This window comes from Halictus rubicundus, chromosome 1, assembly GCF_050948215.1.
Source record: "Halictus rubicundus isolate RS-2024b chromosome 1, iyHalRubi1_principal, whole genome shotgun sequence".
Classification (NCBI taxonomy): domain Eukaryota; kingdom Metazoa; phylum Arthropoda; class Insecta; order Hymenoptera; family Halictidae; genus Halictus; species Halictus rubicundus.
In genome coordinates this window covers 11986833-12001719 of record NC_135149.1, presented here as the reverse complement: position 1 = coordinate 12001719, position 14887 = coordinate 11986833, and the positions used below count along the sequence as shown (strand labels likewise).

The 14887-nt window shown below is 46.1% G+C and overlaps 1 protein-coding gene across 7 annotated transcripts in view; it reads right to left on the bottom strand.

Moving 5' to 3' along the window:
* LOC143354156 (protein abrupt) overlaps nucleotides 1–14887 on the bottom strand; it is a 94128-nt gene that overhangs the window by 23817 nt on the left and 55424 nt on the right. For 5 of the 7 annotated variants that reach the window (XR_013082290.1, XR_013082291.1, XM_076787981.1 and 2 more), the window contains exons 4-7: nucleotides 9732–9968; nucleotides 8898–9104; nucleotides 8647–8812; nucleotides 8055–8108 (exon numbers count right to left, since the gene is read on the bottom strand). Coding sequence is in view for 5 of the 7 variants with exons in the window: in XM_076787981.1 (XP_076644096.1) it covers nucleotides 8055–8108; nucleotides 8647–8812; nucleotides 8898–9104; nucleotides 9732–9968 (664 nt within the window). In the remaining 2 variants the exon portion in view is untranslated. Of the gene's footprint in view, nucleotides 1–5912; nucleotides 7144–8054; nucleotides 8109–8646; nucleotides 8813–8897; nucleotides 9105–9731; nucleotides 9969–11209; nucleotides 11395–14887 lie in introns of those variants that run through there. The other 2 variants (XM_076788004.1, XM_076787994.1) reach the window with 2 other exon arrangements.

Sequence of the window (14887 nt, the reverse complement as noted above, 5' to 3'; positions counted from 1 at the left end):
ATACTGCTATTTGATTCTCTGAGCCAACACAAGCAAAAATCGACGAATAACATTTTCTCCTACTACACACCGTTCTTGAGTTATTCCAGTCGGAAAATGGCTATCCGTTGCTATAGAGCACTTTCGGACACGATTTTCTCAGCAACGAAGCGTCGTACGGGAAAACTTCTTTATACGTTTTCGGTTTGTTTGATCATGTACTTTAGACTCCCCTAGTCGTTCTTTGTATGCGACGGTGTTTACTCCGGAAAAAAATGCCGGGAACCTGTCCGAGACGAAGCGAGCCATAGTGTCCAACGATTTACCGTCCGGACAGGAGATTAATGCGATAGATTCCAAAAGGGAATTGCAATTGTCATTTGTCCGGAGAACGCAATATACGATGAACCGGCCAGTCGGGTTGTCCAACCCTCCCCGTAAACCCTTGGATCCAAACACGTGGGTTTCACGAGGGTGAGAGAGGGCAAAAAGGGGGATTCCGGAACATTAAGGAGGCAAGAAACGAAAAGGATGTCGGAATCAGGATAAGGTGGACCGTACCGGCAAAAATGCCGAAGACAAAAAAAAATACGCGACGAGGGTCGCTAACGGGAAAGAAGCGACATTTGAACCCGACACGGTACGCTCATTTCTGGCCAGCTTATCGCGGAAAATCCCATTTTTATTCCAGCCCACCCCCGGACGCGTTCTATAAGCAACCATCCTTCTCGGACTACCCTAAACCTACGATATATCTGATCGCAGTCGCCAAAGTGGGCCGAAGTATCCTATTTCCTGTTCCTCTTTCTCTTCCACCCGCATCTATCCGCGTGTTTCTCTGTAGCAAGAAGTTGTTAGAAAACGAATAATTCCTTCGCTATACCCAAGTTTTAAATTGTCCTTTGGGAAATATTTTTCAGATTTATTGGAATAACAAAGGGGCTGTTTGCCTGAAATTTCTGTAGCTTCTTCATAAATTAAATTAAATGCCGCACTACATATCAGACTCATCACCTCCATCGATGAATCAAGGAATACAGGGAATATTCCAGAGAAAATTTGACATTTCGTCGAAGAAGAAAATACTCGATATCTCTAAAATCTCTATAACCCCGGTTATAAATTATTCTCCGTCTTTATAAATTAAATCAAATGTCACACCACATATCAGACTCATCACCTCCATCGATGAATCAAAGAATACAGGAAATATTCCAGGGAAAATTTGAAATTTCGTCGAAGAAGAAAATACTCGATATCTCTAAAAGCTCTATGACACCGGTTATAAATTATTCTCCGTCTTTATAAGTTAAATTAAATATCACACCACATATCGGACTTATTACCTCCATCGATGAATCAAAGAATGCAAGGAATATTCCAGAGAAAATTGGAAATTTCTTCGGAGAAGAAAATATTCGATATCTCGAAAAGCTCCATGGCCCCCGTACAAATTCAATCGAAAATACCTTAACCGGTTTTCCAGTTGTGAAGCGTGTCAAACTTATTAATACACCAAAGAGGGGTGGGTAGTAGGGTAGATGGAAGGAAGAATAATTTGTATTCCGCGCTTGTCCCTGTTAGAACGATAATGGACGGGAATTATTAAAGAAGAAAGGTATTTTCTGCAAGCCTGTTCGACTGCGTGACACGTGTTCCACGAATAAGCCGGCAGATCAATGGCGCTTGTCCTGTTCCCGAAATACTTTTCGGCCGCCCCATCCTCTCAAGGTTCAACCCCAGCAAGAAGAATATTGCGTACGACGGAAAGGACACGCTCTTATCGGGGAAGCTCGTCAGTCTGATAAGAATCTAGACCGGGGCTGAACGGCGAAGTTATCTGGATCGAATCCGGGTGATAGATGACTCTAATCTGTGGATAGAACTGAATCGAGAGTCGATTTCGCTGGCCACAGCGGGCTCTCGAATTTGATGACGTTGGATAATGTCCTTCGATAACAAAGGAAGAAAACGAACCATGGATTCTCTTCGATCATGCGCGACGACGAACAGGCAGAATCTTCGAAATATCGACTCCTCGAAGTTGCTTCTTTATTTCGAAAGAAGTATACCAAGTCCTGTCCGTCGGTCTTTTAAGTTCGAAACTTTGTTCCCGTCCTGCGATAGTGTCCCAGCGAAAATGTCTCGCCACGGGCCATCGGACCGGAAGCGCTGCAATTTTGTCAAATCTTAGGGAAAAAGAACGAAACAGCCCACGGGGCGAAACTTCCTCGGGAACTTCCCGAGACTTCGCCCGAAAATCTGAGGCGCTTCAGACGATCCCAGACAACCCCTAAATCCAATTTCTGGGCGCTACGGTCGGAGCGCCCCTCTCCTCGAGGAACGACCGGGACAGGCAATTTAAAAAATAAATTGCGCCAGGACGCTGTGTACGAGCGGCGTTCGCCAGGAAGCTCGAAATGGTAATTGTTTTAGGAGGAAACGTCCACTTACAAAAACCGACGAAATCGACTTTACGACCCCACGTGAAATTTCCTTTGCTCGAACGTCAACAGTCGTTACCTCTTGGGCAAGTTAAAAGTTTTGCTATTTCGTCACTCTTTCTGTATTCAGGAGATCAAAGGAAAATCGTGGACTCACAGAGTCGTTGATTTCTGGACCTTTGCTCTAAAGACTGCTAGATCTACTAAAACTAGGGTGCTTCGATTTCCTGACTCTTGCTATAGCAACAAGATCAGGAGAAAATTAAATTTCTACTTAAAGACTCACAAAATCGGGAGGAAATTGTGGACCCTTCTCTAGAAACGAATTTAGAAGCTGTCGAACTCAGCGAAACAAAAATTCTTCAGCTTACTTGGCTCAAGAAAATGAACTTTTCCTTGCACATAACAATGTTTCGACCCCCCAACACACCGTCACCACTCGCATGTCAGAGCCTCTAAATTCTGGAGCCACAAAGTCAAAAGAAATTCCCAGGTAGCGGCTTTGACTGGTTGAAAGCGATTTTGTTGATCCGCTTCTGCAGGGGACTCCCGCGTTCGCCTCTGAAACGCTTTTAGCGGCGTCTAGGTTTCAGAGGTGACGTGTTTTCACACCGACGGCACGAAGTTAGACGTACACAGAGCCGGAGCAAGCCGGTCGGGGCGGTTCGATGGCAGGGATTGCGGGGGCGAAGGTAAAAACGAAGAAAGCAGAAGGAACGGCCAGGCAAAAACCGAGTCGTTGGGAAGGGGAGGGTTGGGGAAGGGTTAGGGTGTCGGGAACAAATGCGAGTCTCCACCTCCATTACGTCGGAACTGCGAGCGTCAGGGCTGGGTGGCACGGAAGACAGGAGATGGAAGAGATTCGTGGAAATACCGTGGAATTGGATAAGCCGGCAGGGTTTGTTTTGCCAGGGGTGCGCAATGGGGGTGATAGCCCGACCGTGAGCTAGCACATCGCGTGGTCGATGCTCATAGGGGTTGGTGTATCGCGTGTCACGTACAACTTTCTTCTCCTCACCCTCGAAAAATGGATATCCGATGATTCGAAACGGAGACACTTAGCCCGTTAACGATCGATCGACCGATCGGTTGGGGTCGATGGCAAATGGCTCCTCCGCAGAAATACTGAGGCTCTATCTTGCCGCAGAAATGTGCATAAGCTTGGGAATTAATCCGTGAACGTTGGCAAAGAAAGGTAAGGAACGGGACAGTTTTGATCCAACGGGTTTTTGCGAAGAACAAATTCCCACCCCTAAGTAGAGAAACCTTGTTGCGGAATTTCCGCGTTCATAAAAAACTATTGTACCATATGTTCAACTAGTTCGAATTGCTGAAGAAGAAAATAAATGTCAACGTCGCTCCTGCATCATGCAATTCATGCAATTGTCCGAACCATTTTGCCGGATATCGATGTAACGCTCCTCGAGGAAAATTCTTCCAATATTTTCGAAAATCCTCGTCGATAAATGGATCATCGTCCAAGTAAGTGCATTATGCTGAACCGTCACTGGAACTCTGTTCAGTAAAATCTTCTACAAAAATGACGTTCATAAATCGACTTAAAGGGTTGCGTCCCCCAACAGCACTGTCAAATTTGTCATCCTCGATTCCAGAAACGCAAAGAAAATACAACGGAGGTCTGAATAAACGAAAAAGCAAGTTCCGGAGTATAATTGCTATATAGCCGAAGGAACCGGTTAGGGTGTTGGAAAATAGTAAATGATCAATGGCAATCTACAGCCGACAATGAGACGGGGGACGAAACTATCGTGGAGAGTAGCCCTCATCAAACTTTATCCACCAGCGGAATCGAATGGTACGGAATACACGGAGAAAACGAACGAAAGAGAGAGAGAGGGGGGTCGGGGGTAGAAGAGTAAGGCGAAGTTGGATAGGAAGGAGAGCGGGTGGAAGCAGAGTAGGTGCTGTTTGTTGAATCCTCGAGATCAATACAACCCACTCTATCTCTTTCTGCCTCGTAATTCCGTGAGCCTAAATGTGCGCGGGCATTCGCCGGTTTGTGTACGTGTGCGCGGCTGATAGTAGCCACGTACGAGAGTGCACGGTAACACGCGCGACGTGTCAAGACGAAAACCGAGAGCGAGGCAAATGGAAACCCGCCCGGAGCGGCGGCGGCGGCGCCGCGTTTCTGCCCACCGGTTTTAGCACCGACCCCGTCGATATTTTGAAAGCGAAGGTGCCACTCGCCGAAATACAACGCACACCGGGAACGTTACGGGAATATTGTGCCCCGAATAGCGGATTCGGTACGCTTCGAAAATAATTCGTTCTATTTCCCTGCCCACCAAAGGCGCACGGATTAAACGGTGTCCTTGAGACGCGGTCAGACCAATATTTGAAAAACGGATACACAAATCGTGGAAAATATTTCTTTATCATATTAATAGGCCTCGTCGAAACAGTAGATTGAATCCAATAAATATTAAGAACGCATCTTAAGAACACCTTCTTTCTCAGAGTCACCCACCTCCCCCATCTCCAAGTCTAATGAATACCAACGAGAGAGTGAAGGAATAAATGTTTAATGAAAAGAATAAAAAAAAAACCACCTCTCATTAACAGACCCCAGCAAAAGAGCACTCGAATAAACATAAAGACCTCACCTCAAGAACACCGTCATCCTCCCAATCCGCCCACCCCCTTCCCAAAAACCCAAAGCTTAATTCTACAGTTCGAAACGAGAGATCCACGATGGCAGGCGGTCTATTAAAAGGGCGAGAGTAATAACGTCCCAGAAAGAAAAATTACTTCGAGTGTCTCTTTCCCTGGCTCCCTGACTTCATCCCCTAAAACGAAGCCACGGTTCTCCGTTCGCGCGTGTGCGGGGGCGGGGGCGGGGGCGGGGGGTGAATACATCCCCCACCAATCCCGAGTCTTTCAAGTAATCAGGCCGACGCATCCTTTCCGATCCGACTACTTATGCCGATAAGAATTCCACGAGGAGACCGTTTCAACTTCCTCTCTCGCTCCCCCGACCAATCGCGACTGCTTTCCTATCGCAGGCTCGAAGGATTGGCTGCGCACTGCGGAAACTTGCGAAAATAGGTCGGCCAATCCTCGTATCGGCACCCTCTTCCGCCTCCTCTTGCCTATCGCCACCTCCGGCCTTTTTGATCCTGACTATTCGAACGAAAGAAGAGAACTATACGCCGTTGGTTACTTCCCCGGGCGATGTTCCCAGTTGTCGCACGCTCGCAAATTTCTGCGAAGAGAAGGAAAAGAACTATGCGCCGTGGTTGCTTCCCTAGACGACATTCCGGTCAGAGATTCGAGGATTTCACGGCCCAGTACAGTCATTGTTCAGGCTTCCAAATGTGAGCCCTGTCCCAGTGGAATTGTTTTATCCTCACCGGCTTCGTCAGAGGGTTCAAGACACGCTGGTGGTGTGCCTTGTGACGCTAATCTAGGAGTTCATTTCATAGGAAAACTCTGGCGACTTGCTCTCGATAGTCACTCTCGGTTAAACGGACTCCTAGCTTTGTTCTGATACACTGACGTCGCTCATACACCCGGTTCATCGATGAACTGTGGATTTTATGAATTTTATGACAGAAACTGAGAAATTAGAAAACGATGACGCAATGTTTGCGAAACGTTGGGGATAGTAATTCCACTGGAACACGGCTTAGCACCGTGAACAGTGACAACGACATTTTCGGTAGTCATCTCGAATCGCTTCGAAGAGAAGGAAACTAGCTATCCGCCGTTGGTTGCTTCCCTGGACGACATTTCCGGTCGTCCTCGTATCGCAAACCGCTGCCGAAGACCTATTTGCGAGGTCTCAGCCGGCGCTCGAGCGTATCGAAGTGTCTCTCGAGTCGCAGGGTCGAGTACGAACACAGATTACCAGCATCCGCTCTCATCGACCCGTTCTCTGCTCCGGTTCACGGTCCAGAGGCTCGAGGAGCTCGTCCCGATCGATATTCCGATCGATTACTGTGTTCTCTCTCCGGAAGATCAGCTGTCCCGGGTTACTGATGCTGCGACTGCTGGCTGGAGGACGCCTGTCCACCGGAAGACACCGGCGTTTGGATCTGATAGAGCGGGTAGCACTTCCGTTTCCTGATGCCGTGCATCGACAACAGATGGATCTGCAGGTACTGCTTCGTTTTGAACTGCTTGCTGCACACGTGGCACGACACGTACTCCGTCTGCACCGTGTGCACGTTCACGATGTGCTGCTTCAGGTTTGAATTGTTCGAGTAGATCTTGCCGCACTCGGGACACTTAGGTTTCCCCGGGGGACCACCGTTGTCCACGGGATGGTGTTGCTGGGACTGCTGGAACCGTCGTTGATGGAACAACGCCATGCTGTCGATTTTCTCCTTGGCGGTCGACTGCAGCATCAGGCTCAGCTCGTTCTTCGACGAGGAGGATTGCTGCTGTTGCAAGCTCTGCAGGTTGTTCTGCAGCTTTTGGTGCATGATCGTCAGCTGCTCGGTATTCAGGCTGTTCAGGGAGTTGAGCGAGTTCAAGGTACTGAGGGCGTGTTGCTGCGACGACGGTTGGCTGGTGGCGTGCATGGCCTGATGGTAATGATAGTGCTGCTGTAGAACGGACGGCAGATCCTGACCGTCCGTGTTGTGAGCCCCGCTCGGGTAATCCCCAGGCTGAGTCTGCTCGTTCCTCGTCGAGGACGCGCCCGGCAACCAACCGGAACTCGAGCTTGAACCGTCTCCTCCAGAGGGCTGCCATCGCCCTGGAACCACCAGCCAATGTCAGTCCTCAGCCAACCTCGTACCGATCCCTTAAACACTATTCAATTTTGCTCTTTGCCTCCCACAGCCCTTCGTTTTCTCTCAGTTTTTATTTTTTTTTTTTTTTACTTTTTGTCCGATTTCTTTCTAGCTTTCGCGCTGTATTTGTTTTCGATATCCCCTTCCCCCTATGATCGAACAAGTGTTTTTTTTTTGTTTGTACTGTTCGAGAGAGAAGACAATTTTGCTTTTTTTTTTTATTTTTTTATTCGAGTTCGGTTTGCTCGGTTTTGTTATAGGCTCGATCCGGCATACTCGTTTCTTCTTCATCGTGATTCCGCACACACCTCCGCCCTCTCGTTTTTTCATTTTTTTTTTTTTCTATCCAGAATATATGTTATTCTCGATCGTGTATGCGTACCTCGTCAACCAAGAGAGCGACCAATTAGCTTGTTAGCCTCGGCAAGGCTCGAAGGGTCGTTAAGAATTCGAGTAAAGGAGTCAAGCTCGGCTGTGCCTGTGGCAACCCTAACAAATGTTTCTAGCGACTCGTGCAGGCGCCTTTGCGGAGGAAATCGATATTCCAGCGAACTCGAAGAGCCGTCGGAGACAGCGGCTAGGCTCCGCGAGATCACGTTTGCTCGCCCATTGTCATTTTTTTTTTTATCATTTCGTTTGGTTTTTATTCGCTTTCTTTTTGCGTTTTTTATTTATTTATTTTTTATTATTCTTTTCGATTTATTCAAAGGGTAGTTTGGGCAAGGGGATGCAGGGTTGTGAGAGGTACGAGAGTTCCATGCATTCAACGCAACAACGAGAGACCAGAGTCTTGAGGGAACGATGGGAGGATACTAGTCTGGGCTACGAAATCGTAATAAACTTGTGAAATCGTATCGTTGCTCTGATCACTTACCGTAGTTCGGATCCTGGTTCGCCGCGTGGATCCCCGACGGTCCTGGTATCAGTCCTGCAATTTCCAATTACGACAACGTCAGCTTTGGCTTTCCAACAATCGAACGGTTGGCGAAAGATCGCAAAAATATACGTGGCATTGTTGGTAGAATCATTGCAGAATCAAAAATAACATCCTCCTCTACGAGCAAATTGTAGGTAACGACTTCAACGAATTTACTGTGTCTATTTGCTGCATTCAGAAACTTAAAAAAAAATTTTTAAATTCCATTATACTATTCTGAAATGACCAACATCAATAGAAGAATCATCTCAGGAAATGTTGATTTTGCACATTTACTCATTCTGCTCGAATTGTGTACCTGATAAATGACTGCAAGTCGTTGCAAATGTTCTTCAATTTTTACCGAACTGTAAAAATATTTAATTCTCGACCTAATATAACTAGAACAATTGCAGAAACGATTGTATCTATATTTCTGCCCAGCAAAATCGATTCTCCTCAAAGTGATACTGATAGGCATAGACCAATTTTTTAAAAAGAGGGGGGGATTGACACGAAAGAAGTGTGCTCAAACACGAACGATGGATACCTGGTAGTCCCAAAAGCGTAGCCGGAAACGAGTTACGATGGTGTTCCATGGAGTCGTTCAGGATGTCGCTAGGCTCTGTCTTCACCGAGTTCAAGATGCTGTCGTTGTTCGACATGTCCTCCTCGTTGTCCGACATAGAATTTGAGTCCTCGCCGGTAGACTGTGCCTGGTGAACAACAATTCTCATTCTTGTAACCTCCCACAATAAAATCAATCTCTAACTTACGAACTACGTCGACGAAGAATCTCACCTGTACATTATTAGAGGGTGTGGTGTGTATCGTGGGTCCTCCTTCCAAGGCCTGTCCCAACAGCGATTCCTGAAGCTCCGACTTCTGCTCCACGTGGTTACCAAGAGGTGGACTCTGGCTTCTAGGTCTCTTCTCGGGCGGCGAACTCAGGCCACTCTCGTTTAGGTCGCCCCTGCCATTGTCTTGCCAAGGGTTGCGCGGTGTGGCCTAACAACACATTACCGAACACTTTATACCAATTTCGGATTGGTTTCATTCCCCTTGTCTCGAGTGAATCAGAAATATCTTTGAATAATGATACTTTGGGTGGTATCTAACACTTAGTATACCTGTACAAATGAGTCCCTCGTTAAATGAAACTTACTACGGGCCAGCCGTTTGCACATAACGAGGGAGACCCTGATCACAACTTAGAACTTTAGACTTTCCTCTCTCATTTCCACTGAAACATGATTGAACTAGCATCAAGGAATTGCACTCAGGACGGTCTATAATACCTGATAAGCTCATACACGTACTCCCCTGTTAAGCGCAACTCACTATGAACCACCCAATTTGCACATAACGAGGGAGTGCGTATATCTAACTACTGAACTGTCTTAGAATAATCAACGATAGACTAATCTATGATTATTGATCCGAGTGGTATGTAACATTGAAATGGGCCTGTACACAGCACCCTCGTTAAAAGCGACCCACTGGTTTGCACATAACGAGGGAGTCCCCGTTTTTCACCCCGAATTCTAAACTTTTCCCTGACTTTCGACGAATTACTTTTGGACTCTGAGTACTATGGGGTGATTTCAGGAATAAATTAGTTAAAATTGAGCTTACCGGTGCGCTACCGTTGTATCCACCCGACGACGACGGCGGCGGTATCTTCGCCGTCGCGGCGCCGCTGTTCACGTCAGCTAGTCCTCGTACCTGGAGCATCTGCGCCGTCTTCAGGAAAGCAGCCAACTGTTCCTGACCCACGTGCACCTCGCCGTGATACATGAAGCGCAGCAGCGACTCCATATCTGACGAGGCGACGTCCCTCAAGATCACGATCGGATGCTGGCATGGGTTCGCCTGTCGAATAAAAGCAGAATACCGGCCATTCAGATACAATAAGAAGAGAACGATCGGTAGAATGAATTCCGGGGCCGCGGCCGTCGAGCGTTGATTATGATCGATAGCCGGCCAGGCGGAATCTCGTTCATGTAAATCAGTTAATCCTATTTATCAGCGAACTAGCCAGGGCCAGGCTGCAGGCCAATTGATTTACAACGACGATTTACAACCTGGACACGTATAACGAGCGACGTTTAATCCACGTCGTCGATATCTTTCGCCGTCGATTTTAATGGCTCGCGGTACCACAACGGGTTCTTTTCCTTTTTAAACGCAGAACGGCCAGCCTACAAATTGACCGCTCGCGGGACGATCATCCGGATCGAGGACGATGGAAATTCATGCGTGTATTGCGGACGATGCGCACCGGGGTCTCGTGCACTTGCACGCCGCGCCGATCCGTTTCGTTCCGTTCCGTTCGTATCCGCGTCGCAACGCGTCCAGCCGCGCGACCGTTCCGCGCGCGACGCATGTCCCGGCAATATACGGTGTGTGCCGGCTGCCATTATCGGCGCCGATATTAATTATAATTAATGACCGCCGGCGTGGGGGGTTTCCATAACGCCATCACGGTTATTTCGGGGCGAGAGGTGTCGCGCAACCACGCGTACACGATCCGAGCGATGCCGCGCGCAAGAACACGGGCGACTCGCCGCGACAACGACGTTCGATTATCGATATACAATGCCGACGGGATATTACGCTGTTCTGCCGAAAACCGAGCTACCTCTGATGTTGTTAATACCGTGAAATATTGCTATTTTTTATCTTTCTCTGTCGTCGATTTCCATGGATTCATTTAGACCTTCGTTTTATGAACTGCGAATTTTTATTGTATATACATTTTTACGAATAAATACAAATACTAGATGATCAAAGTGGTGGAGAAACCGGTGATTGCATTTCCCTAATTTCTGTCAATTTTGCCAATTTTGTCCGAAAATCTGCAACTGCAATACGAAAATTTAGATTCATCGAATATTGATACACCGATCGGAACATAGTTTAGGGGAGTGAAATAATGTTCTAGTCAGCACGGTCCATTAAGAGAATGTTGCGAGCATATTTAGATCGATCTACGTTATATAAAATGTTCGAAGTTGCCGTTTGAGATATTTCCAATGGCTGCGGGCACGCTGAATCGGCTAAACGGAGCCGGGTATAGAAATGTTTATTATTATCGGCCGATATCGACTTACCACGCTGTTATAATCGTTCCCGGTTTTGTAATATCGACTGGCGTATTGACCGGTTGTAACTTGACGCCGTCGATCGAGTCGATTTTTTTCTCTCTATCCAATATTTCACGTCGTGAAAGTGGTAGCAATAAACGATTCGGTCTGAAAACGTTGTTGCGTGGACGTCTGATATTTCACCCTTTCACTGCGGGTACGAAAATTCATGGGGGACGTCGAAAATGTCGTCGGGAAGACCGCATTCGACCACGTCGTTGTTGTAAGTACATCGAAAAACCGATGACTGTGATGATAGTGAAACTAATAAATTGATGCGAGTGTATTGGAAAGATCGTAACGATTGCGGACCGATTGCGAAGGTCCATTTCCAAGCAATTATTCAGACTAATAAATCGGTCGGGGAACAACTCGGAATTTCACAGTATTCCCCGAGGACTGTCGTAATCGTGGAAAACACAAGCGTGACAGAATATGATAACTGCTCGACGGGAATTATTGTTACAGCAGCTTTCTCAATGACATTACAACCTAGGCGTAAACATTGCGACATTGATCGTGCGTAGCCGCCTCCTTGCGAGAATGTTCCTGCGCGTGAAATTGCTTGCGAATTTAATTCACCCACGAGAGTGACCGCTTCGCCGTTTTGAAACGCAAAGTTCTAATCGAGGACATAATCTATTAGATTAACTACTACTACTTCATATACGATTACGTTGTATATGAAGGAGGCTAAATAATTTTCTTTCAAATAATAGCTGCAGAAGAAATTATTGCACACTGATTTCTCTATGTATGTCGCCAAGGCCTGGATGATAAACGTCGCGGAATTATCCCCACTACCGCGGGATATACCCCGTGAAGGATCACGAAGCTCGAGAGGCCTCGGACGTCAAGGACTGCAAACATAACACGACTCGGGTATCGTCTCCTGGACGATACACGACGCTGGCAAGACTCGTGTTGTTGACATATATCGAGAATTCACTGTACTATGTTCCCTGGAGCGATTTACTGGCATTGCCGTTAAAAAATTACAAATATGGCAACGCGCATTACTTGTCAGACAAAAGTACAGCTCCACCAAAAAGTTTCACAATTGGTTTATCTCGAAGGAAATCAACGAGAAAGAAAAGTGCCGAAATAGGTGATGCAAATATTTAAATATACGGTGACGTTTTCCAAAGAACCAATGAACATTTGTTTGCGGAGCCCGTAGCTTGAATTTTAGTCCGCGCACGTTCCAGCAATGTTTTTGCGTGAACGCGTATCGACTTTAATGCGTCGCCGAACGAGTTTCAATTAAACCAGGGGAACGCCGCGATGCCGATCGGCGTGTATCTGGTGTAATTGAAATAATCGGCTGGGCAAAGTATGTCTGCAGTGCAAAGACGAGCGCGAGTAAAGCCAAACCGGTGGGACAGTGTGTGTGGGAGGGGGGCGAAAGAGGCGAGAAGAGAACAGAGAACTCCGCCGTGGACTTCCCCTTTATCGCATTAACCAATTTAATTAACAACTTTGAGACGGACTCTCCCCGCCCCCACCCCCGCTAATTAGACCTAACGCGATTAAAACGGGTCAATAATTAATTGTATAGAGGCTCGCAGACAGAGACCACAGCAAATGGCCGCTCGACCGATGCTCGCACACGGTTTCGCGACGTCTTTTCCGTTTTCCCCGCGATGAAATCATAATTCTCGACTCGAATCGAGGGTAATCGGACACGCCGTCGCGAAACAGGTAACAATACGCCGGAGAGTTGCATTTCGCGCGCGCATTCCGCCAACCGGCTGGAAAAAAGACGTTTGGTGACCGACGACTAAAACTCTGCACGATTTTCGCGTTAGCTTCGAAACGGAAACGGGAACTGGGAGAAATAGAAATATTTTATCGCGGGCAGATAAAGTTAACATCTGTGTACTATTTTTTGGAATAATTGTTATAGACTTGAATAAATTTTTAACACTGTGGCACTAGCGTTCTAATACGTTTGCCAATAGTGGAGTTCTATGCAAAATAAAAATTTTCAACAGCAATTGGAAGGTGCCAAATGAAAATTCAATCGTTTCTTGAATTGTTTCAGTAAGTTGAATACATTGCAGTGATACTGTAAAATTCTTTTGCTGTTTTAAATTTCACCTTAATTATGTCATATATCTGCATAAAATCCGCAGTTTACTTATCACTTTTCTGTCATAATATTTATTTTCGTATGTTACATGGGGTCAAGCTGCATCTATTAGAATGTTATGAGGACTGTCGTCGAAGGAAATATGGTTGGCGAAGGTGTCAAATGATCGTTAAGCTTGAAATTTAATTGTTCATTGACCTTATGTAGGTCATACAATTCCACTTCTAAGAATAGACGGTCTTAAAAAATGGATATCATAAAAATTTGTGGGGCCGAAAAGACGGCCCAAAATACGGGTCAAACTAGGGACATATATCGGCCAGGAGATACTATTCTTTGATCCACACCGAACGTAGAAAAGAACGGCGAAGATCTAGAGGCCTCGGTTCATGGGCCCTCACGGGGTATACCCCGCGGCAGTGGAGATAGTTCTAGGACTTTTATCGGCTAGACATTTGGGACATATATAGAGTAAACACTGTAATTACTTATCTTATCATCTCCATACCTGTGCGGTACAGCTATTCATAAACAGCGCCTTTTTCTGCTACTTGCTTAAACAGCGGAAAAAGGGCACTAAGTCTGCAGTTACTACATTACCACATGATTTCAATCCGAGAAAAATCTTCCAATAAACATTCAATAATATAGAGAACAGCTACCGAGAACGTACTAAACAAAGAAACTCTGTGTTCAACTGAAGCACACACCGATTCGATTTTCCGACAACACAGTCCATCCCTCCCCGGTTTCCTTTTCATCCGAAAACCCTCGGCAATTTTTATTTACGTTTCAATTCGAAATTTCGTTGAATACTTATTGAAGCATTCGAGTACTCTCGGATGAATGGATCTTTTTCCAGGCCACGTTTCGTAGCCGGTAAAGAGAAAAAAGGAGGTATAAAATAAAGCAACAAAGATGCTGGATTATATACAATTTCCCATCGGTGGGCAGAGGCGACTAACAAACGGTGGCGATTTAAAAAAGAAAACAGTGTAATTAGTTATTCGACGATACGACCCCCTCTCCGGTCGGCGATCCGATATTCCACAATATCGTAGCTCGCCACTTTCGTTCCATTAAATAAGTACGCTTTAACAGGTTTCCTTTCCTCGTATCGAGGGAACACCGGCGCTCGATAGAAAAACAGGGATAATTGGTTATTTTAACGGGCATTCCGATCTAACTTTTACGCTGGCCGCTCTCGGCTCTCATTGTCCCCCGCGTATACACGGTGTACCAACTCGATTGGACCTCCAAAACATATTTATTATTTTCGAAAGAAAAAACTCAGTCGGGCAGCAAAAATGTTTAAGTGACGCAAACCCAATGATTAGACTGCGAATTTTTATGCGAAATAAAAATTGTCCAAATCAATTGTACGAAAGGCAAGTTCGGTGAAAATGTGTATACTCTTCCAATAATTTTAAAAATCATACAATGCTTCTGGTGTTTCAGTTTTGTAAAAACGATCAGAATTCATTGTATTGAACACTAGGTTTACGGAGCAATAATAGCAAAAATGTATCGAAATTTTAGCCATTTTTTTGTTT